Here is a 24,973-nt window from a genome sequence, read left to right on the forward strand (position 1 = left end):
GCAGCTTATACGGGTTAAGAATTTAATTCGTTCTGGAGGTCCGTTCTTAACCTGAAACTGTTCTTAACCTGAGGTACCACTTTAGCTAATGGGGCCTCCCGCTGCTGCCACACTATTTCTGTTATCATCCTGAAGCAAAGTTCTTAACCCGGTACTATTTCTGGGTTAGTGGAGTCTGTAACCTGAAGCGTCTGTACTGTAAATGTTTCCTTAAAAAATATTTTTCCAACAAGGCAGCACAGAGGATGATGTCTTTTAAACATTTCTCCTGCTTCAAGGCTGCCCAATGGACTTCAAAGTCTTTATTAACCTCCCCTTGTCTGTCAGCAGATTCTAATCGAGCCGTCTTTTGATGTCGACAAAGTGGCAAAAATCTTGCGGCTTTGTATTTGGGTTTTTAAGAAAACGGCAGCTCAGGTTCTGCAAAGCTGCAGAGCACCAGAGGTCTGGGAAAGCAATGCTAATAGAGGAGGGTTGTTTTTTTAAAAGACTGGAGATGAGCTGCGCCCCCAGGAGTCCCTGGTTCTGGCTTTGGGCGCGCCATTCCTTTTCCACAAGGGAACTCCAAAAATGAGCAGTTCCTCTCATTCTTCCACCTTGACCCCTCCCCCCCCTCTCTCTTCCTACCACCCCTGCAGAGCTGGCCTTCCCCACCACGGCGAACGTCTTCTACGCGATGAGCAGCACCTGCCTGGACTTCATGCTGCGACCCAAGCACCCGCGGGAGAAGCCGCCCCCTCCGCCGCCCCCGCCCAAGCCGACGCCGCCCAAGGGGGTGGAGATCAGCGCCACCTTCCCGAAGATTAAGGCCACCGGGCGGAAGATAGCCAGAGCCCTCTTTTGAGTTGGGCGGCAAGAGGACAGAGCGGTTTCCACTTGCTCAGGGCTGGCGGCCCACACTGCCCTTGAGACTGGGGATAGCACAGGGTTGCAACGCGGTGTCAGAAGTGGCAAAATGTTGGCAGAGCTGCGTTGGCAGGCCTGGCTGGCGGAGAACCCTGGTTTTCCAGAGTCTTTGAGGAACTCAATGTCCTTAACTGCTTGGACCCGGGGAAAGGGAAACCAGAGCGCAGGACCCGATCTGACGGATGCAAACGACAAGAAAGGAGATTCCGGCTAAACGTTAGGAAGAACGTCCCGTTTGATGGTGGAACCGGAGGTGGCAGAGTCTCCTTCATTTTTTAGCTATGATTCCACCATCTCAGGGGGCTGGACTAGATGATCCTTGCGGGCCCCTCCTGATCTTCCGTTGTCTGAGTCTGTTGTCCGATTTCCAGTGTCAGCACCTTTCCTTTCCTTCATCATGCCGTTCACAGCTCAGTCGGGTAGAGCGTGGGGCCGATAAGGTTTGCAGTCCCACCTTGGATCGCTGGGGTTGGACTGGATGATCTTCAGGTGCCTTCGAACTCTGCGATTCTACTGAAATCCCTCCCCTCTAGCTCAGGGGGAAAGGCTACGTTGTCGAAGACACGGGTGTTGTGTCGCGCTTGGAAGAGTTTCCATCTGCGTTGTGCACTTCCTGTTGCCGTCGCCACCGGCTTCCTGTTTCTTTGCCGTGGGCGCCTTCTCCTCTCGCTCTGGGCTCCCCCCACCCCCCCGCCTGCCCCAAGTGCCTTAACTATCAACGGGAGGGTTGCCAAGTGGCCCTGAGGCACTTCACTTCCTGCTGCGGGGAGGGAGGGCTTGGCGGATTGCCCTGATGATGGCTCCCTCTTTTTGGACCGGTGGGAAAGCGCAGCAATTCTGTCCCTATCGGAGGCTGTTTCCCACAGATCCCAGATGCAAACTGCCCCCTCTGCTAAGCTAAGCTGCCCCATATCTCAGGGAGGGTGTGTGTGACTCTAAGACTTGGCACTGCGCTGAGTGCAAATTAACACTAATTTTTTTTTAAAAAAGATGGCGCTATGTTGTGAGGCTGTGGGGAAGGGTTCGGCCTGACCCAAGGCCAGATCTGTCCTTCCTAAAGCGAGGGGGAAATGTCACCTGTGAATCCTGATGCTGGTGGGAAGATGGTGACTTTTCGCGGCTGTTTTACACGGACAGTCACTTTGCAAATTCCGCTCCAGCCACCCTCATGTTGGGATCTCCTCCAGGGGTTTTGCACTGAATTTCCCATCAGCGCCAACCGACGGCTTCAAGTTGCGAGAAAGGAGGTTCAGCGTAAACGTCTTTCTGAACCGCCTTCTTCCTCGGAGGTTTCTAAGCCGAGGTTGGGTGGCCGTCTGTCGTGGGGTTAGGCTAGATGGCCCTTGGGGGTCCCTTCCAACACTTGAATTCTATGATTCATTGGAGGTTGGTGGGGTTCTGTCATGTATCATTGAGCTCTGGTTCCTGAATTTTAGGGGGTTGGGCTAGATGACCCTAGGTGTCCCCTCCCAATGTCACAGCTCTGAGACTCCAGGACTTTTGGACTACAGTTCCCACCAGCACCTGATGGGGAGTTGTAGTTTAAAAACCCAGAGGCGATCTCGGGATGAGGAAGGTTGGGAGTTTCCCCACTTTTTCCTCTCCTGCAGGCTGCTACTTCTCACCACGCAGCTAACATTTTATATACGATCCTAAACAGCTTGCAAATTGGCTCTCGTCTTTCGCGTACTTTTGGAGGCAATTCCTGCCCCTCCACACCAGCATGTCTGAAACTCTGCAGAGTCCCCAATATATTTTTATACTATTTAAGTTTCAGCCCAAGAAACGCCTTCTTCACAGGAGCCTTTTAACACCTTCCTTAACGTTCTGTGGGCTGAGCTGCACCGGTTGGGCTGCTGCCTGCCCCTTGCCGCTGCCCACGGGCAACCAGCACTTTCTACCTGCTGCCTATAACTTTTTTTTCTCTTTCTCTGGAGGAAAAATGATGTTTTGAATGTTAAAAACATTTGTACTCGGCTGCATCAGGGACACTGAAACTTTCTATAAAATATTATTATAAAAACCAGCTTTGTGGTATGAAAAGCTTTGTGTGTGGGGAGAAGGGGAGGGCTCACCCCCTAGCCTGGGGACTTAGACTGAGATGGGAGTACCTCTGAGGACGTGAAGAGTGCACTAAACAAAATGGCAATATTTGGGCCATCTTCACAAAGTGCTCAGAGGTTCTGTTTACAACCAAGAGTCCTTAGGTGCCCCTTGGCCTTTTGGACGTGTCCCAAGGATTTCCTCTGCCAGCTTCTAGGTGGCTCTCGCTTCTTCTTGCCTACAGCAGCAAAGTTGGAAACATTCCCAGGCACCTGTCCCTGGCGGGGAGGTGAGCCTGACGTAGGGGGCAACACAGGGCTCTTTGCCAGCCCCAGAGAAGCCGGCAGGCAGCTGCAGTCTGGCCCTAGAGACCCAAGGAGGGGCAGGACCTCTCCAAGCCTGGAGATGCGAGATATGATAGCCGTCTTCAGATATCTCGAGGGCTGTCACATGGAAGAGGGAGCAAGCTTGTTTTCTCCTGCTCTGGAGGGAGGGACTCGAACACAGGGCTTCAGGTTACGATAAAAGAGGATTCTGTCTAAATTTTCTGACAGGAAGAGCTGTTCTACAGCGGGCTCTCTTTCCTTGGAGGTTTTTAAGCAGAGGTTGGGTGGCATCCACCAGGGATGCTTTAGCTGAGATTCCTGCCTTAGCAGGGGGTTGGAATGGATGACCCCCCGAGGTCCCACTGAACTCTGCATTTCCATCCTTTCCCTAGAGAGCAAACCGGATGTCCCTGCTCCCTAGAAAGCTCTCCCAGTGCAGCGGGAGTTGCCAGAAACCCCATCCTTCTCGGCTTTTCTGCAGCCCTTGCGGAAGTGGGTGGCTGTCGGCCGAAGGAGGGTCCCATCCAAAGAATGTGCTCCGCTCCCGCCTTGGCAGGGGGCTGGACTAGATTGCCCTGGGGGTCCCCCCTTCCAACTCTACTGTTCCAGGATCCCAGCCCAGCCACCCTTCGAAGCTGCCGCAGCCTGACCCTAGAGAGAGCTCCTCGCAAGACAGTGATGGGGTCAAGACGCCCTACAGGTGCCAGGCCACAGGGATGTATTTTGTGTGTCAGCTTCGTGTTGAGGGGGTTGGTCTCCTTTTCAGGGGCCTCCCCCTCCCCTTTGCGCATGGCAAGGTCCGAGTACGAAAGAGGAAGGCATCAGCTGAGAGAGAGAGTTGGGAGACTTGGTCCTAGCTTTTATTTCTGCCCAGTGGAGCAGGCCTCGCAACGGTGTCCCCATCCCTCCCCCCACAGTCCAGGAAGACCCCCCCAACTCCCCTCAGGCCTTGACGGCCCCCTTGGCCTGGGCCTTCTGGAACTCCTGCTGCAGCCGCGCCAGCGTCTCCCGCTGCTGGTCCGACTTCTTCTCGTAATCCTGCATCTGGCCCTCGTAGCGCTTGCTGAAATGACAGGACACAGCAGAGGCGGCGTCAGCGCTTGTGGCTTCACAAGCCCCAGGGAGGCTGAGAACACCACGAGCCCCACACTGCAAGGGGGTTCGGCTAGACGACACCCGGGGAGCCCTCCCAACACTACAGTTTGAAGAACCCCAGCAATTGGTGTTCAGAGAAGTGACCCCTCTGACAGCAGAGCTGGAACACGGACCTTGCAGCTTGTAGCCAACGTCAGTCTCCCCCTCCCCAAGCTGGCTAGCCAACTATCCTTTTATCTTATTTTTAGTTTTTAATTAGTTATAATTAATAATAATAATAATGATTTATTATTTGTACCCCGCCCATCTGGCTGGGTTTCCCCAGTCACTCTGGGTGACTTCCAACAAAGATTTAAAATACATTAAAATGTCACACATTAAAAACTTCCCTGAACAGGGCTGCCTTCAGGTGTCTAGCTCTTTGACATCTGGTGGGAGGGTGTTCCACAAGGCGGGTGCCACCACTGAGAAGGCCCTCTGCCTGGTTCCCTGTAACCTCACTTCTCGCAGAGAGGGAACTGCCAGAAGGCCCTCGGAGCTGGACCTCAGTGTCCAAGTAGAACGATGGGGGTGGAGATGCTCCTTCAGGTATACTGGACCAAGGCCATTTAGTGCTTTAAAGGTCAGACAAACACTTTGAATTGTGCTCGGAAACGTTCTGGGACCAATGTAGGTCTTTCAAGACCGGTGGATTAACTGCAGTTTCTGGGTCACCTTCAAAGGTAGCCCCACATAGAGCGCATTGCAGTAGTCCAAGTGGCAGATAACCAGAGCATTCGCCTCTCTGGCCAGACAGTCTGCGGGCAGGGAGGGTCTCATCCTGCCTACCAGATGGAGCTGGTAGACAGCTGCCCTGGATACAGAATTGACCTGCGCCTCCATGGACAGCTGCAAGTCCAAAATGACTCCCAGGCTGCGCACCCGGTCCTTCAGGGGCACAGTTACCCCATTCAGGACAAGGGAGTCCCCCACACCTGCCCACCTCCTGTCCCCCCAAAACAGTGCTTCTGTCTTGTCAGGATTCAACCTTGATGGACTGATGCCAGCTTTATCTTTTGAGGAGCTCAAGGTGCACAGCTATCTTCCTCCTCTCCACTTCATCTTCACAACAACCAAGAGGTGGGGACTGACTCCAAGGTCACCCCAGCGAACTACACGACAAGAGTGGGGATTCGAACCCTGCCCTCCCAGGTCCTAGTCCAAGGCTCTAACTATTATGCCACACTCTGGGTTTGTCCAGTCCTGGGTCTGTACAAACCACCCCAATTAGTGACCACAACTGCTCCCTGTGGGACCCTGGCATGGGCCCCCCCTTGCAGAGGTAACTCCACAGCAGCCTGTCTCTGAACCTGAAGGTCCCACAGACGTTAAAGAATCGCAGAGGGGTCCCTCAGGGTCATCTAGTCCCACCCCCCGCAATGCAGAAATCACAGCTGCTTAAGTCCTTGTCACGAACAGCTAGTGAGCCATAGAAACCCACGGATTCACATACACTTAATATAGTTTTGTAGCCTTGATTATATTTCATGGCCATTTTTTTTTTCATTATTGCCGTATTCTTCTGCTTTTAAAATGTTTTTTTACATACGGTCATACCTCGGGTTACAGACCCTTCAGGCTGCGTTTTTTCAGGTTACGGACGCTCTGAAACCCGGGTTACTTCCGGGTTTTGGAAGTCGCGTATGCGCAGAAGCGGTAAATCACACTTTGCGCATAAGCGCTGAATCGCAACTCACGCATGCGCTGATGCACCGCTGCAAGTGTGAACACTGCGGGTTGCGAACGTGCATCCCGCACAAATTACGTTCTTAACCTGAGTGTCCACTGTATTTTCATTCATATATATATATATATATATATATATTCTGTTTAACAATTTAGAATATTCATTTAAACAACCTTAGAATATCAATGACTTCCCTTCTTCTCTTTTCATGGTTCATTTTGCATAACACAAATCCCTACACATTTTACATAAACTAAGCAATTCAGTTTTCCATTATCGCATCCATCAAAACTTACACTGTTGAATTTATCTTAATGCCGCCCACGTTTTCAAGTGCACACAATTTCCCCTATTCTCTTCCCCCCTTTTTTCTCCTTTCCTTTACTAGAATAATCCCAATAAAATTATGTATATATACAGTGGTACCTCTGGATACGAACGGGATCCGTTCTGGAGCCCCGTTCGCATCCTGAAGCAAACGCAAACCGCGTCTGTGCATGTGGCAATTTGCCGCTTCTGCGCATGTGTGTGACGTCATTTTGAGCGTCTGTGCATGCGTGAGCGGCGAAACCCAGAAGTAACGTGTTCTGTTACTTCTGGGTCACCGTGCAGCGCAACATGAAAGAGCTCAACCTGAAGCAACTTCAACCCAAAGTATGACCCTGTGTGTGTGTGTGTGTGTGTGTGTGTGTGTATATATATATGTATATGAGAAAAATGGCAGTAGCAGAGCCTCCCCGCGGGATGGAGGCGGCACTCACATCTCCCCTGCAATGTAGTCCAGGCGTTTCGCGACTGTGGCTTTGGCCTCGTCTGTGTCCTGCTTCACCAAGACGGGCCCAATCAGCTTGTAGACGGTGTTGGACGAATCCAACAGGTCCAGCTCCTGCAGAGGAAGGAAAGGTCAGCAGGGAGGAAGGGAGGCGGCTCAAGGGGCGGCTTCTGCAAAGGCCAGGGGGGGGCTCACCTCCTTCACCACGTTGTTCTCGGTCAGCTGAGCCTCCAGCTTCTGCCGGGCCGTCATGCACTTGCTGATATCTGGAAGCGGGGAAGAAGAACGGGCACAGAAATTGATGGACTATGTAAAGTACCTAGGGGTAAATATAACAGCAAAAAATCTGAGTCTATTTAAGGATAATTATGAAAAATGTTGGTCAGAAATTAAGAGAGACTTAGACAGTTGGACAAAATTGAAACTTTCTTTGTTAGGCCGAATTGCTGCTATCAAGATGAATGTATTGCCAAAAATGTTGTTTTTGTTCCAAACACTACAGATTGTGGACAAGACGGAGTGCTTCCGGAAGTGGCAGAGAGATATATCTAAGTTTGTCTGGCAGGGCAAAAAGCCCAGAATTAAGTTTAAGATACTAACTGATGCGAAAGAAAGAGGGGGCTTTGCCCTGCCAGACTTAAAGTTGTACTATGAGGCCACAGCTTTCTGCTGGCTAAAAGACTGGCTACTTCTAGAAGACACTGACGTACTGGATCTGGAAGGTTTCAACAATGCTTTTGGTTGGCATGCATACTTATGGTATGACAAGGTTAAGATCAATAAGGCCTTTAAGAACCATATTGTCAGAAAAGCAGTGTTTAATGTCTGGACAAAATATAAAGACTTATTGGAAAATAAAACTCCAAGGTGGCTATCCCCTCTGGAAGCTAAGGCCCGAAAAAGACCCAATATGGAGGCCAAATGGCCAAAATATGGGGAAATACTAGAAAAAGAAGGAGACAATTGGAAATTGCAGAGTTTGGAGAAAATGAAGGATAAACTGCGAGACTGGTTACACTACGCTCAGATTAAAGAAGTCTTTAAAAATGACAAAAAGTTAGGGTTCCAGGTGGAGAAATCTAAATTGGAAACAGAATTGTTAGAACCTAAGACCAAGGTACTTTCAAGAATGTTTAACTTGCTGTTAAAATGTAACACACAAGATGAAATGGTTAAATCGGCTATGATAAAGTGGGCACAGGATATTGGGTATAATATTATGTTTGAGGACTGGGAAAGGTTGTGGACCACTGGGTTGAACTTCACTGCATGTAATGCTTTGAAGGAAAATGTAATGAAAATGATATATAGATGGTACATGACCCCAGTTAAACTTGCCAAAATATACCATTTGTCTGATAACAAATGCTGGAAATGTAAAGAAAATGAAGGAACATTCTTTCACCTCTGGTGGACGTGCCCTAGAGTGAAGGCCTTCTGGGAAATGATATATAATGAGCTGAAAAAGGTATTTAAGTATACTTTCCCTAAGAAACCAGAGGCCTTCCTCCTGGGTATTGTCGGCCAGAGGGTGATAAAGAAGGACAGAACTTTTTTCCTGTATGCAACAACGGCAGCAAGGATACTCATCGCTAAGCATTGGAAAACCCAAGATCTACCCACACTGGAAGAATGGCAGATGCAACTGATAGACTATATGGAATTGGCTGAGATGACCGGCAGAATCCGAGACCTGGGAGAGGAGAGGGTTGAAGAAGACTGGAAGAAATTTAGGATTTATTTACAAAAACACTGTAATTTGGTTGAATGTTAAGAAGGATGCCAGATCATAAATAATTGAGCACCACTAAATTAGATGTAATCTGGATGATAAATGAGATTGTGGATTTTTTTCGAGAACTATTAGACTAAATTAAATGAATGAGATTTAAGAATGTAAATAAGTTGATAAATTGCTGGAAAAAGTTTTATAATGATGCAAGTGGGAGCGGGAGACGTGACGGAGTCCAAAGAAGCTTTGAAAATACGTTATGATACATGTCATATTGTTTATTATTTTTGCATTTTTGTATTTAAAAAATCTCAATAAATATTTATTAAAAAAAAAAGAAGAAATTGATGGACTATGCACAACGGGCGAAAGCTTACCGGAAGAATAAGAAGAATCAAGAAGATCAAGTTTGTAAGGAAGAATGGAAATCATTTATAGAACATTTGCAAAATTACTGTAAACAAATAAAACATTAGCAGGTTTAATATAAATAACGTGCAGTATAAATTTTACACATACACACATTTATGTATGCAGAAGAGATTGTAAATAACAATTTCACTTAATTGGGAAAGGCAAGAAATAATATAAAATATAAGGAACCAAAGAAGAAGGGGGAAGGGAGTCATAATAAGAGAAATATGGAATATCATTTGTGTTTTAAATTTTTGGATTTTTTTCCCTTTTTCTGTACTTTGTAAAACCTTATAAAATTATTATTATTATTATTATTATTATTATTATTATTAAAAATAATGGAAAGAGGAAGAGTTGCCCCCAGTAAAATAAACAAAAAACGGAAATCCACACAGTTAAAAGTGTAAAACACACATGGAAAAACATTAGAACTTACATAGACTGGCAGTCCACAGGAATGAAATCCAACCCAGAAGCATAGTTTTGGGAGGGACCCCCGAGGGTCATCTAGCCCAACCCCCTGCAAGGCAGGAATCTCAACTAAAGCATCCATGAGATGGCCGCCCAACTTGTGCTTCAAAACCTCCAAGAACATAACTTTTAAGTGGGCCCAGCTACTTCTTGGTGGGAGGTTGAGACATGACAGGTGTCTAGACAGCACATACAGTGGTGCCTCAGGTTACATACGCTTTAGGTTACAGACTCCGCTAACCCAGAAATAGTACCTTGGGTTAAGAACTTTGCTTCAGGATGAGAACGGAAATTGTGCTCCGGCGGTGCGGTGGCAGCAGGAGGCCCCATTATCTAAAGTGGTGCTTCAGGTTAAGAACAGTTTCGGGTTAAGAACGGACCTCCAGAACGAATTAAGTACTTAACCCGAGGTACCACTGTATAAGAAATGGGGGGAAAGACTCCCACATTTTAAAGGCAAGTCCAGAACTGAAAGGTGCTGCTATAACGTTCTGGAGCAGGGAAATGGGATTCTGAGGTGCTCTTCTGACTCACTTCCTGAGCCAGTTACAGATAGGTAGCCGTGTTGGTCTGCCATAGTCAAAACAAAAAAAATTCCTTCCAGTAGCACCTTAAAGACCAACTAAGTTAGTTCTTGGTATGAGCTTTCGTGTGCATGCACACTTCTTCAGATACACAGATACATTCTTCCGTGTATCTGAAGAAGTGTGCATGCACACGAAAGCTCATACCAAGAACTAACTTAGTTGGTCTTTAAGGTGCTACTGGAAGGAATTTTTTTTGTTTTTCCTGAGCCAGGTTCAAGGTCCTAACATTAATTTACAAAGCCCTGGGAACTTGGGTCCCGGGTGCTTCAGGGACCGCCTGAACCCCAGCTTCATCACTCAGGTCACCTGCAGTTCGTTCCCTAAGTTGGTGAGGCCCATTTGGCAACAAGGAGAATCCGAGCCTTTAGAGTAATCGGCCCCATCCTGTGGGACTCCCTGCCACTGGAGTTCAGCCAGCTTTCAAAGGCCTGATGAGAGCTTTTCTGCTGTCTGGTTTCAACTTTTTGAACTGTTGCATGCACAACTATTCTAAGGCGCTCTGATAATTTCTTATGAATAGCTCTGTGTGTGTGTGTGTGTGTGTATACATGATGAGAGGTGGTGGTGGAATTTACCTTTCTGCAGCTGCTGGTATTTCTCCAGCTCTCCCTGGAGCTTCTTCTGCAGGGCTTCAGCCATCGCCTCCTCCTCTCACGCGGCTCAGGAGCAGGGGTGGGGGTGGCACTCTCTGCAGAAAAAGCAAGTAACTGCCAGCGCAGTTTTGCTTACAGAAAAGCCAAGAGCCCCCAGGAAGTTGCAGCTAGGAGAAAACACAGGGCAGATCCAGCTGTCAAAGGGCTCTGCTTACGTCCCCCTCGGGGCTCCAGTTTGGAGCAGCCCCTCGCCACCAGCTCCTGGGCGGGGGGGGGGGTCTCTATCCTCAGAACAAAAGCCCGTGTGGGAGGACTGAACCCGGGGGGGGGGCGTTCTGCATGGTGAAGCTGCCCTCTGCCTATGGGTCACCACGGGGGCCGCCCCAACTCTCTGCATTCCCCCCTCCCAGGGGCATTTCCTGACCCCCTCTGGGTGTGTGGAGACGGGGGAAGGGGGCAGCCACCCCCCAGGGTCCCTCCCCACCCAGCTCCCCTTTGCCCCCCCCACCTCCAATGGATCCCCCAGGCACCCCTGGAGCCCCCTCCCCACCCAAGCTCCCTCCCCCATTCAGCCCTCCCCCAGCACCCATGGCGCCCTCTCCTCGCCCCTTGGTGCCCCCACCCACCTGCCCCTCTTTTTCTGCCCCCACCCCCAACACCTGCCCCCTCCCCGACTCACGTCCCGCTAAAGCTCCTCCTCCCGACCTCTAACCCGAGGAACTTCCGCCCGCAGCGCGTCCGCGTCACCCAGGATCCCCCGCGGTCTCGCTCCTTCCCGCACAGGCGCAGAGGGGCCGCCAGCGCCTTTGGACGCGTCACTTCCGCCCTCCGCCAAGATGGCGGCTTAAAAACAGTACTGGAACGTAGTCCTAGAGCGGCCGCCTCGGAGACCCGGGTCGACTATGAACACTTCCCCCGCCGCATAGCATCCCGGGAAGTGTAGTTTGTCCCCAGCGGAGCTCCAGTTCCCGGAGCCCTTGACAAACTACAGTTCCCAGGAGGGGATTTTTTGTGGGGGTGGGGAACGGTTGGTTGGAGAAAAGTAAAGTGTTTCTGAATGCATCCTGTGAATGCGACCCACGTGTCTGGCTGGGCCACGTGTAATCGGGTTTGCGCGCTTTTTTTATTGGCTTTCCCCTTCGTTTTTGTTTCTATTATGTATTTTCATGCTGTGAGCCGCCCTGGGATCTTTGAAGACGGGCAGGGTCCAAATTTAATAATGCTAAATAAATAAATTAATAAATGGGCTGTAGCTACGTGTGTGTGTGTTTGTTTGTAAACTTTGGGGACCCGCATCGCCTCCTGTCTGTCGATAAATAAATAAGCATATGAGGAATTCTCAATGGACTGAGTACTGTTTTTTTAACAGATGTCAAATAATTTTTAAACTTCCCTTTCTGGTTATGACTTTCCACAAAAAAACAGGATACTGAGTTGGCCCTTGGACAGTCAGATGGAGGGAAGGCACAAGGGCGCATGGACGGAAGTGGGCAGGGCAGAGATTTAAGAGATCCACAGGGTAATCTGTCGCTTTGACTCAGAAGTCAAGGTTTCCTCCGAATTAAGTGGCCAGGATTAAGATCCTGCTGCAGGAAAGAACACCCTCAGGAGGGACATCAGCTGGAACCAAATCAAGCTTTGATTTGAGGCTACAATAGCTCTGTTGGTTAGAGCATGGTGCTCAACATACCAAGGTTGGGGGTTCAATCCCCGTAAAGGACATCTGAATATTGCTGCAATACTGGGGGTTGGACTAGATGACCCTCAGGGAACTTTTGGAGGTGTTATGAAATGAGTGATGGCGGAGGAATATTTTTGTAGAGCAGGCATAGGCAACCTTTGGCCCTCCAGATGTTTTGGACTACAATTCCCATCATCCTTAGCTAACAAGACCAGTGGTCAGGGATGATGGGAACTGTACTCCAAAACTTCTGGAGGGCCAAAGGTTGCCTATACCTGTTGTAGAGGTTTCAGCTTTTCTTAACACAGGCAAAAAGGCACTGTTAGTAGTGATTACATAACTGATTACAAACTTTTTTTTTATAAATGATCTGATTCAAGGACTGAGAAAATATAGGCCTGTGACCTGCTTCTCAGGTCACAGGCCTATATTTCCCCCCTCTCCCTCTTTACCTCTTGGTCCTCTGCTTCCCTGGCTCCAGATTATTCCACTTTCCTTATGTGCAATAGAAAGGGTTTTTTTGGGGGTGGGGGTTTCTTCACTGATGCCCCTCCTCCTTATTCCGAATCTACACTCTTGGTGGCACATTTAGAAGTTGGTTCCTTTTGGGATGTATGCATCTGAAATATACTCGGAGTCGAGTGTGGATTTCATGCTCTTTATTCAGCTCATAGTGGTGAGGAGGAATGAAAGTTCCCCCAAAATGTCTGCTTTATATACATTATTTACACAATGGGCCACACGTGATTGGCTAATTCCGGGATTCTCCCGTAGGCCAACCCAAACCCCAAAAGCAGGAGCCATGGGGTTGCCACATGGGGACGATGAAGGAAAATGGGGCCACCAAGAGCCTGCCCTGGAGCTCCTCCTTTCCCCTGTTGGAAGTAGACTTTGATAAAAGTATCCCATTATTCAGCTGCATTATGAGGGAGGCTGAAAAAGAAAATTTAAGGTCTTATATATATCGATAATAAAGGAGCATGATCAATTAAGTGGTTCCTCACAGGAAAGGGAACTGCTCTCTGTCTATGTACATGCCCTCTGTTCCTAATTACCGTATTTTTCGCTCTATAAGATGCACCAAACCACAAGACGCACCTAGTTTTTGGAGGAGGAAAACAAGAAAAAATATATTCTGAATCTCAGAAGCCAGAACAGCAAGAGGGATCACTGCGAAGTGAAAGCAGCAATCCCTCTTGCTGTTCTGGCTTCTGGGATAGCTGTGCAGCCTGCATTCACTTCATAAGACGCACACACATTTCCCCTTACTTTTTAGGAGGGAAAAAGTGAGTCTTATAGAGCAAAAAATACAGTACTTTTAAAAAAATCTCTGCATAATAATCCTCCACCCCTTGAGCCACATTTTCCACTCCCCTTTGACCTTGAGAAATTTATGAATCTACTGCACAGTCCCTTTGGCTGAAGGAGGTCCATATTGACCATTTTTTGAGACCCACGTCTGAGTTGTTTCTGGGGTCGGGGGTTTGTCAGAGAACTAGTGACAAGACTGCAGGCTGATGATGTGGACTCTGTCCCAGGAAAGCTCACACCACCATTCACCCGTGGTTCTCTTCATAGATTTTGCAGTTATTTTGGAATTTGTGCCGCAATTTCAGCTCATGAAAAGTTACAGACGGGAAAATATAACAGGGTTGCTGTGACCTATAATTCATCCAGTAACTCAGGGGACGGCAAGCTTATCAGCCGATGGGCTGGTCCACGCTCCGCCAGTCAGAGGATGGGCTGGAGTGTGTGCGCATGTGCACTCTTCTGGGTTGGCGTGCACGGAAATAACGACCCAGATGTGCATGGCAATAGCAAGTGTACATGGGTGCATCTCCCGCATGCATGTGCACACGTTATTTCAGGCGCACGTCTGGGTCGGAGGAGTGCCTGTGCACAAGCGCAAAGGCTCCATCACCCGGAAATTGGTCCCCACACTGGGGCCGCAAGATGAATCGGAGATAGAACAATTTTTAAAGAAGAATGGTTTACCAAGGTTGTCTCAACGAAATAGAACTATCCTGAACTATAAAATAACACAAGAGATTGAAGAAGCCATTCAAAACATGCAGCTGGGCAAATCTCCAGGGCCAGACGGTCTGACCTCCAAGTACTATAAGACATTGAAAGATTACTTGATACACCCACTAATGGAGGTTGGTAATGAAATTATGGAAGGGAAGAAGGCACCAGAGTCGTGGAAAGAGGCTTTCATCACATTGATACCCAAACTAGAAACCGAAAAGACACAACTCAAGAACTACCGCCCCATCTCCCTCCTGAATGTGGATTATAAAATATTTGCAGACATTTTGGCAAGTAGATTTAAAAAAGTCTTAAATGAAGTGATTCATAAGGACCAAGCAGGCTTTCTCCCAGGTAGACACTTGTTTGCAAATACAAGGAACATTATTGATATCTTGGAACTCTTGCAAACAAATATTAATACAAAAGCAGTGTTGATATTTATAGATGCGGATAAGGCCTTTGACAATATTTCTTGGAGGTTTATGAAGAAAAATTTGGAAGGAATGGGAGTGGGGCGGGGGTTTGAGAATGGGATAGAGGCAATTTATTCGGAGCAGAAGGCAAAATTGATAGTGAACAATGTGGTGACGGAAGAGTTTAAAATTGAAAAAGGAACACGACAAGGTTGTCCTATTTCCCCCTTGTTATTTATATCGGTCCTGGAAGTGCTTCTCAATATGATAAGAGGAGACCGGTTGGTGGAGGGTATTCAGGTCGGAGCGAAACAGTATAAACTTAAAGCATTTGCAGATGACCTAGTATTGACCTTACAGGAGCCAGAGCCTAGTACTAAAAGGGTATTGCAACTGATTCACGAGTTTGGTCGGGTGGCGGGATTTAAGCTTAACAAGCAAAAAACCAAGGTTTTGGAAAAAAATTTGCCTTCTTTAGAATCAGAAAGGTTTCAGAAAGAGACAGAATTAAATGTGGTTAAAAAAGTAAAATACCTAGGGGTAAACATAACAGCGAAGAACATGAATTTATTTAAAGACAATTATGAAAAATGTTGGTCTGAAATTAAAAGGGATCTAGATGTTTGGTCAAGATTGAAACTTTCCTTGTCAGGACGTATTGCTGCTATTAAGATGAATGTATTGCCAAAAATGTTGTTTTTATTTGAAACTCTGCAGATTGTGGATAAAATGGAGTGTTTTGGGAGGTGGCAAAGAGATATCTCTAAATTTGTCTGGCAGGGCAAAAAGCCCAGAATTAAGTTTAAGATACTAACTGATGCTAAAGAAAGAGGGGGCTTTGCCCTGCCAGACTTAAAGCTGTACTATGAATCAGCAGCTTTCTGCTGGTTGAAGGATTGGCTGCTTCTTGAAAACACTGATGTTTTAGATTTAGAAGGATTTAACAATGCTTTTGGTTGGCATGCATATCTGTGGTATGACAAGGTTAAAATACACAAGGCTTTCAAGAGCCATGTTGTCAGAAAAGCAGTGTTCAATGTCTGGTTAAAATATAAAGACTTATTGGAAAATAAGACCCCAAGGTGGTTATCACCAATGGAGGCTAAGGCCCCGAAAAGACTCAATATGGAGGCCAAATGGCCGAAATATTGGGAAATAATAGAAAAAGATGGAGACAATTGGAGGCTGCAGAGTATGGAGAAACTAAATGGTAAAGTGCGAGATTGGTTACATTATGCTCAGATCAAAGAAGCTTTTAAGTCAGATAAAAAATTAGGATTCCAGGTGGAAAAATCAAAGTTAGAAACAGAACTGTTAGAACCCAGCTCCAAGACACTTTCAAGAATGTATAACTTGCTGCTAAAATGGAATACACAGGATGAAACGGTCAAATCAGCTATGATAAAATGGGCACAGGACATAGGCTACAACATTATGTTTGCTGACTGGGAAAAGTTATGGACCACGGGTCTGAGATTCACGGCATGTAATGCCTTGAAAGAAAATATTATGAAAATGATATATAGGTGGTACATGACTCCAGTCAAGCTTGCAAAGATATACCATTTGTCTGATAATAAATGTTGGAAGTGTAAAGAAGCTGAAGGAACATTCTTTCACCTCTGGTGGACTTGCCCTAGAGTGAAGGCTTTCTGGGAAATGATATATAATGAGCTGAAAAAGGTATTTAAGTATACCTTCCCTAAGAAACCAGAGGCCTTTCTTCTGGGCATTGTCGGCCAGAGTGTGCAAAAGAAGGATCGAACTTTTTTTATGTATGCTACAACAGCAGCAAGGATACTCATCGCTAAATGCTGGAAAACTCAAGATTTGCCCACACTGGAAGAGTGGCAGATGCAACTGATGGACTATATGGAACTGGCTGAGATGACTGGCAGAATCCGAGACCTGGGAGAAGAACTGGTCGAGGAGGATTGGAAGAAATTTAAGGATTATTTACAAAAACATTGTAAATTGTATGAATGATAAGAAAGATGTAAGATCTAATAAGGGATTAAATATAAAGGTAAATTGAAAGAAAAGACAAATTTTGGACAAACAATATGCTAGATCTAAAGAACAAGTGTGATTTAAATTTTAAAAATTGAGACTTAAATGGACAATTATATAACATAAATTGAACTAAGTAAATAACTTGCTAGAAAAATTTATGTGACCAGAGTGCAGCAACAAGAGATGTGAGGAAGTCCAAAGACGAGAATGAAATGTGGTTATTGGAAAAGAATATGCTTTTATGTATGTTGTTTATTGTTTAAAAACTTAATAAAAAATTATTATAAAAATAAAAATAAAAAAAAGAAATTGGTCCCCACACTGTGCTGTGCCGGTAAGAGTGGGTGGCGGGTGGTGGCAGGGGTCATCACGGGCCGATCAGACGACTTCTACAGGCTGCTACCGGCCCTTGGGCCATAGGTTGCTAACCTCTGCACTAACTCTTCCTTATGTACAGCTTGTAAATTTGGCAAACTCGCCCACCTTGCCTATAATACTGGCAATCTTTGGCCTGCATATGCACACCTGTGTGTAGAGCCTCCAGCCACAGGTATTGTCTATCATGAAAATGGGTCCTTTGCCCAGGAAGCACCCAAGCTGGAAAGGTTCGTGCATTTACCATCTTTGGATGCAGATGGATTGTATCTCAGCACATGGACATAGCCATGGGGGTAAGGGAGGGGCAGCTGCCAGGGTGGCAGGGGAGGGGCTGATCCAGGCAAGCCAGCCGCAAAGTGGGGTTTCCCACCCCCACCCAGGTGTGCACTGCAAGACCTTATGTGAAGCCCAGAGATGGATCCAGCTTATTGAATCTAATTTCTGCTTTCTTAATACATGTGTTATCTTATTGCCTTTGGATTTCGTATTTAGTCCATTCACATTCCATGTTATTACATTCATCTGTATGGTTTCTCCCGTTATTCAGGGAATAGATAGATATTCGAGCTCAGAGTGAAACATTTAACACAAACCTGTGTCAACATCCTCTACCCTGGCACATTCCTTCGAGATGCTCAGGCACTGCCTCCTCTTCAATGTGCCACCTCCCCTCCTCATGCAAGTTGTGCAGCGATAACGTTTTATCTGGACACTTCACGTAGCGGAGTATGAGGTGTTGCAACAAAAATTAATTTATAAAATGTAAAGATTGCAATATTACCTTGGGGATGTAAGAAGATTCACACACTCCCCCTCCCTATGTAACATTACAGTACATTAAATCTTACATTACATTTGCTACTGTGAGACCCTAACTACATGTCTATACATTAAAGACTGAAACTTTGAACGAAACTCTAATTATATTCCTGACATTTACATGATTTCACCCTTGTCTGAGCTTCTTGAGGTCTTCTTAAGTTTTCCACTATCAGTGAACTTCTTTCCTCACTGCATACATTGAAATGGTCTCTCCCCTTTGAAAGTCCACTGATGTTGTCTGAGGTTTCCACTTCTACTGAAGTTCTTTCCACACACCATGCATTTAAATGCTTTCCTCTGTGGGTCCATTGATGCATATCAAGCTCTGTACTCTGGCTGAGGCTTTTTCTTTATAGATTTAAATGGTTTTTTCCTACGTGAATTCCTTGATGTTTTCTAAGGTTTCAAGTCTCAGTGAAGCTCCTTTTACACTCCATGCATTTATATGGTTTCTCCCCTGTGTGAATCTGTTAATGAATTCTATGTTTTCCTCTCTTTTTCTGGAAATCTATTTATTAAATTTTCCAAATTATTATTTAAATTCACATGCCAATTTAGCACAGTCCATCAACTTAATCTGCCATTCTTCTCTGGTAGGGACTTTGTCTTTTTTCCATATCGGGGCTAATACCATATGAGCAGCTGTCGTTGAGTACATAAATAACCTTTCCTGCTCCCTTGAAATTTCTCCACCTATGAGTGCTAAAAGAGAAGCTTCGGTTTTTTAATGTTATTTTAAACATTTTTTTTCCAATTCACTATATATCATTTTCCAAAATGCTTTTACTATCATGCATGTCCACCACATATGACAAATTTAACGTGTTCATCTTTGTAAATCCTTCTAGAAATAATTTATACATTTTAGAAAGTAATTTCATATTATTCTGTCAAACATAATGCGTTCTGGAAGTCTGTTTGACTTCCAAAATGTTCGGATACAAAGCACAACATCTGATTAGCTGCAGCAAGCTCCTGCAACCTATTGGAAGCTGCAGAAGCCGCATCAGATGTTCAGTTCCAAAGAACACGCACAAATCGGAACAATTACTTCCAGGTTTGTGGCGTTTGAGAGCCACAACGTTCAATTTGCAAGGCGTTCAGGATCCAAGATACGACTGTATATGGTTTCTCCCTTGTGTGAATCCATTGATGAATTCTGAATTTACCATTGTCACTGAAGATCTTTCCGCACTCCATACATTTACATGGTTTCTCCCATGTGAATCCGTTGGTGTGTTTTAAGTGCTCTATTATAAGTGAAGCTCTTTCCACACTCTGTACATTTATATGGTTTCTCCCCTGTGTGAATTCGTTGATGAATTCTAAGTGTTCCACTGTCACTGAAGCTCTTTCCACACTCCATGCATTTAAATGGTTTTTCCCCTGTGTGAGTTCGATGATGGATTCTAAGTGTTTCACTCCGATTAAACCTCTTTCCGCACTCCATGCATTCAAATGGTTTCTCCCCCGTGTGAGTTCGATGATGTACACGAAGGTGTGAAATGTCCCTGAAGTTCTTTCCACAATCCATGCATTTAAATGGTTTCTCATCTACGTGAGTTCGTTCATGTGAACGAAGCTGTGAAATGTCCCTGAAGTTCTTTCCACACTCCATGCACTTAAATGGCTTCTCCCCTGTGTGAGTTCGTTCATGTGACCGAAGGTGTGAACTATTAGTGAAGTTCATTCCACACTGCATGCATTTAAATGGTTTCTCCCCTGTGTGGGTCCTTTGATACCTTCTATAGCTTGAACTCTGACTGAAGCTCTTTCCACACTCCATACATTCAAATGGTTTCTCCCCTGTGTGAATCCGTTGATGTTTTCTAAGTGTTCTATTATCACTGAAGCTCTTTCCACACTCCGTACATTTATATGGTTTCTCCCGTGTGAATTCGTTGGTGTGCGTGAAGGTGCGACCTCTCTCTGAAGCTCTTTCCACACTCCATACATTCAAATGGTTTCTCCCCTGTGTGAATCCGATGGTGTTTTTTAAGTGTTCTATAATCAGTAAAGCTCATTCCACACTCCATACATTTATATGGTTTCTCTCCTGTGTGAATCCGTTGATGAACTCTAAGCGTTCCACTGTCCCTGAAGCTCTTTCCACACTCCATGCATTGAAAGGCTTTCTCCCCTGTGTGAGTTCGCTGATGCGCGTGAAGGTGTGGCCTCTGTCTGAAGCTCTTTTCGCACTCCATACACTCAAATGCTTTCTCCCCTGTGTGAGTTTGTTGATGCACATGAAGGTGTGACCTCTGTGTGAAGTTCTTACCACATTCCATACATTTAAATGGTTTCTCTCCTGTGTGAGTTCGTTGATGTCTTCTAAGTGTTCCGCTACCAGTGAAGCTTTTCCCACACTCCACACATTTAAATGGTTTCTTCCCTGTGTTAGTCTGTTGATGTTTTCCAGGCATTCCACTATCACTGAAGCTTTTTCCATGCTCCATAGCCTGAAATGGTTTCTCCACTCTTTGAGTTCATTGATGTGAAGTTTGTGTGTTCATTGACTGAATCACATGCCACTTTCAATGCATTTAAATTGTTTCTTTGTTAAGCCTAAGGAAATTTCAGATGTCCCCCCAGAATTCTGACTGTCTTCTCCACTGCTTTCTTTGGAGTGCATGGAACATAAACTCCTGTTCGTGTTTCAAAGAAGAAAACAAAAGAATATGAAGCACATAGAGTTCAATTAGCACCTTCTCCTATTTTTACATCTCGTACATCCTTCCATGTCCCCCCCACCCCATGTCATAGAATCATAGAACTGGAGAGTTGAACGAGACCCTGGGGGCCATCTAATCCAACCCCCAGAAGTGCAGAAATGTCCATGAACACTAATCCTCCAGCTCCGGGCCATATTTTTCCTCAATCAACCTCTGTATGTTTCTTTTTCTTTTTAAATTGAATGTTATTAAGCAAAACAAATCTTAAAATGCACACAGAACATACAGTACTAACATACATCCTATACAATCTGTACAATATAAAGATTGTGAAAAGTATAAATAAATAAAAGAAAATACAAACAACAGACAAAAAAGTAGACGTAGTAAAAGTATATGCAGAAAAGGAACTCACTCACAGAAGCAATACCTTTTTTAAAAAAATGCAATACGGAAGGACAATGGGCAACTTACAAAGATATTCTGGAATTTTTGGAAGAAAAAATAAAATTGAAAAAACAGGATGAGATGGGACGTGTGGTGGCAGATTGGTTTCAATACCATCAAATCGTCTTGTTTAGACAAGATAAAAGGAGAGGTTTATTTTACTCAAAATTTGAAAGAGCTGTTATTGCGAGTAAAGAGAAAGCGATTTCCAAAATGTACAAGATGCTATCAGAATGGGAAATTAAGAACAAACTGGTAAAATCAGCAATGATACACTGGGTCAGAAATATAGGTCATAATTAGAGCTGGGCGATATATTGGTATATTGTCCAAGACTGGCTTGAAGTTTACATCGTGATAACTTTTTCCTAATACTGAGCTGGCAATATATTACAAATCACAATGTGTGCAAGGGCTAGGCGATACCTGTTTTTCAACATTGCGATAACTTACCAGCTAAACACTGTAATGTTAGTAGCACTGCTTAAATATTGCAGTGCTATTAGGAGATAAAGATCGTAATGTTATCATTACCAAAACTCACAATATCACTTGCGGTTTATCACCAGCAAAACCTCACAGTATCACCTGCTAAACGTTGCCATGTTATCAGCAGCTAAACATTTAAATCAGCCACAAGGTCTGAAATAGGGGTGGAACTGTACAGAGGAGAGCAGCACAATGTCCTTGCAATTGCTATTACCTAGGGGTCTAAAATGGATAAATGACAATATTATCAATCATCATCTCAGTGGGACTTTTGGGTTTGGGCTAGGCTACCAAATGGTGGAATTCAGGACAATCCAAAGTATGGAGATGAGTCCTAGTGAATAAGATAACCTGGTATTGTCATCAGGGAAGGGGGGGAGAAGGGGGGTCAGGGGTGCTGGAAGGGGAGGGGTCTCTGTCGAGGCTCCTCCCCTTCCTTTAACCCTTCCATGGACACCCTCTCTCCGTTTCCCCAGCCAGGCGCCCCACGACCCCAGGGATTCGTGCCAGGGGGAAGCCGGGAGAATGTGGGGCCTCAGCCCCACCCCCAGCCCTCCTTGGGGTCCTCCTTCCCCTTCCCGCCAAGGCGTCCAGGGGGGGGGGGCAGGGCAGCTGAGCATCTCTCGGCCCCCCAGGAAAGAGAAAGGGGAGTCTGGCGGTGCTGCTGCTGCTGCCCAGGAGATCTTGCCAGGTGTAGATCCCTGCAGGTGTTGGCTCCCCCCTTCCCACCTGGATCGGGGCCCCTGTCGACGGGCCCCAGGGAGGGCGCTTTCCTTGGGGGGGGTCTCTTCGTCCTCCCCCCTTATCCCCCCTCCCCTATCCCCCCCCCTTCTCTCCCTCCCTCTTTACCTCTTGGTCCTCCGCCTCCCTGGCTCCAGATTAGTCCGCTTTCCTTGTCTGCAATAGAAAGGGATTGGGGGGGGGATCTTCACTGACGCCCCTCCTCCCTATTCCGAATCTACACTTTTGGCGGCACATTTCGCAGCGACACTTCCGGTTCCTTTTGGGATTCGCTTGCCCCTAGAGCTACGTCCGCAGAGCAGCCCCTCCCTGTGTTGGGATGGGAAGCGGACGGGACGGCGCTGCCTCTGGGGGCTCCATGGGGACATGGCCCCCCTCCTTCCTCCTCCCCACAGCAGGGGGTGGAGATGGGTGCGGGAGGGGCATCATATATGGGGGTGACCTGGGTTGGGGGGGGGAGAGAAGGACGTGGTTTTCAATCTACAAGCAGAACGGTTGGGAGGGGAGAGGATGGAGGTGAAAAGGAAGGACCCCCCCAACTTCTTTCTTAGGATCAGGAGAGTGGGGGAGGGGCTGATCCAGGGAAGCCAAAGGGGGGTCACTCCCTCCCCCGCCCAAGTTTGCCTTTCAAGGTCCTCTGTGAAGCCCAGAGATGGAGCCAGCCTCTGGGGGTGGGAAGAGACATGGGGCTGCCTGAGAGAGAGGGGGGGTCTTCTTTCTTCCCCCTCCCTCCCCACAGGGAGAGGGGAGAGGATGGAGCTTCCGTGAAGGTCTGGGGGGCAGTGGATCTTCAGGGATCCTTTTAACGGGCCCCATATAAGATCCCTGGGCAGGAGAAGCCCAGGCAGCCCCTTTGGGGCCGTTGCTAGGGGATGGGGAGGCGCAAAATCGGCTTAAAAATATGTCCATAAAAATGTCTATGAAGAAGAAAACCGAGTATTACCTCATAAGTAAAGGTTTTAAATAGAGGGTGAATTAAATGGGTGGATGGGGGTGGGGTTGGGAGAGAGGCAGAAATTCCAACAAAAAAATAATGCCAGACAAAATTAATGGACTAGGCAGAATTAGACAAAATGACAGGAAGGCTTCGAAACTTGCGGGACCAGAGATTTACAGAAGATTGGAAGAAATATACAAATTATCTGAAGTGCAGCTGTAACCAACAAATTACCGTAGTAGGAATACAAGAAGTGTGTAAGGAGAAATGTGTGAAGCATTGCAAATTAGAGAAAGAATAGTGATATTAGTTATGAACTAAATGTAATGGAAGTAGTGGGAAATGTGTATTTAGAGATTAGATTGGATAATTTTCAGACGAGATTGATGGAAGTCAAAAAATTGTATAAGATGTTAAAATATGTTTAATTACTGTTGAAAATGATATGCTGAAAATTAATTTTAAAAATTATATTAAAAAAGGAAGTGGCAGAAAAAGAGCTAAGGTAAAGGTAAAAAGGTAAAAGACCCCTGGACGGTTAAGTCCAGTCAAAAGCGACTATGGGGTGTGCCGCTCATCTCTCTTCCAGGCCGAGGGAGCCAGTGTTTGAACTGAATGGAATTTTATTATTACGGTCACATACCAGTTCCAGCTCACTTACAATATCAGGAAAATCATAAAACACAAGAGGAATACATTGAAGCCGGTGTTTGTCCACAGACAGCTTTCTGGGTCATGTGTCCAGCAAGACTAAACAGCTTCTGGTGGTGCAATGAAACAGCGTGACAAAAACCAAAGCACACGGAAACACCGTTTACCTCCCTGCCACAGCAGTACCTATTTATCTACTTGCACTGGCGTGCTTTCGAACTGCTAGGTTGGCAGGAGCTGGGACCGAGCAACGGGTGCTCATCGCAGGGATTTGAACTGCCAACCTTCCTGGCAAGCTCAAGAGGCTGCCTTAGAAAGAAAAGCTAATTTGTCCATGGCTGGGGGGCGCAATCTGGACAGTTCTGCTCTGGGGCGGAGACCTCCCTCTGTCTCTCTCTGCCCTCCTGGCAATGCTGGGCTGGGCTTCCCTCCCCCAGGGATGATGCTTCCTTTCCTCCCTCAGCCCCCCAACTTCCTGTGCCCCCCTCCCTCCCTACAGGCTCAGAGGTTTCCTGCAGGTCCCAGTGAGTCTTCCCCTCCCTGAAAAAATGCGGAACCATTCCCCCCCTAGGTATATTATTGTGGGTCTGCCATACGTCTGGATTTTCCTGAGATTTCAAAGGTGGAATTGATGTCCGGGGGGGAATTTCCAAAAGATGGCACTTTGTCCTGGATTTAAGAAAAGCCAACTGAAAACTCATGGGCTTTTTTGGCATTTTGGGGTCTTGTCTAAAAAAAGAAAAAGAAAAAGTTCTACAATTTTGGGGGTGTCCTGGTTTTTCCTTTTTGAAATATGATAACCCTAATTATCCTGGTCTCTGCTTGAACTGAAACTCCCTTTTAGAGCTCAGTCGGTAGAGCATGAGACTCTGAATCTATGGGTCGGGGCTTTGAGCCCCACTTTGGGCAAAATATTCCTGCACTGCAGGGGGCTGGGCTAGATGACCCTCGTGGTCCCTTCCAACTCTGCAATTCTAGGATTCTACCATGTGTAGAGGAAAGGTCGCCTTCTTGTGGGCAGTGGAGGAAT

General features: G+C 46.3%; 3 protein-coding genes across 5 annotated transcripts in view; 1 reads left to right on the forward strand and 2 right to left on the reverse strand.

Moving 5' to 3' along the window:
• RGL2 (ral guanine nucleotide dissociation stimulator like 2) overlaps positions 1 to 2,932 on the forward strand; it is a 24,551-nt gene extending 21,619 nt beyond the window's left edge. For both annotated transcript variants that reach the window (XM_079964648.1, XM_079964649.1), the window contains one exon: positions 639 to 2,932. In XM_079964648.1, coding sequence (XP_079820774.1) covers positions 639 to 844 — 206 coding nt within the window. In that variant the 3' untranslated portion in view covers positions 845 to 2,932. The remainder of the gene's footprint in view (positions 1 to 638) is intronic.
• On the reverse strand, positions 1,893 to 11,479 carry PFDN6 (prefoldin subunit 6). Of its 2 annotated transcripts, none has more exons than XM_079964728.1 (6): positions 11,348 to 11,479; positions 10,651 to 10,763; positions 7,064 to 7,134; positions 6,858 to 6,982; positions 2,982 to 4,338; positions 1,893 to 2,950 (listed from the first exon to the last, which is right to left on the reverse strand). In XM_079964728.1, exons 2-5 carry the CDS (start codon positions 10,712 to 10,714, stop codon positions 4,218 to 4,220), a joined length of 381 nt encoding a protein of 126 aa, XP_079820854.1. In that variant the 5' UTR covers positions 10,715 to 10,763; positions 11,348 to 11,479; the 3' UTR covers positions 1,893 to 2,950; positions 2,982 to 4,217. The 2 variants fall into 2 exon arrangements, with proteins under 2 accessions (XP_079820854.1, XP_079820853.1); XM_079964727.1 differs by having other exon boundaries at positions 10,651 to 10,835; positions 11,348 to 11,450.
• A 6,609-nt stretch (positions 11,480 to 18,088) lies between these two features.
• On the reverse strand, positions 18,089 to 22,817 carry LOC307209545 (uncharacterized protein). The gene is made up of 2 exons (XM_079964725.1): positions 22,464 to 22,817; positions 18,089 to 20,651 (listed from the first exon to the last, which is right to left on the reverse strand). Exon 2 carries the CDS (start codon positions 19,790 to 19,792, stop codon positions 19,211 to 19,213), a length of 582 nt encoding a protein of 193 aa, XP_079820851.1. The 5' UTR covers positions 19,793 to 20,651; positions 22,464 to 22,817; the 3' UTR covers positions 18,089 to 19,210.
• Between the last annotated feature and the right edge of the window lie 2,156 nt (positions 22,818 to 24,973).

Source organism: Podarcis cretensis (assembly GCF_951804945.1).
Source record: "Podarcis cretensis genome assembly, chromosome: 2".
Lineage (NCBI taxonomy): Eukaryota > Metazoa > Chordata > Lepidosauria > Squamata > Lacertidae > Podarcis > Podarcis cretensis.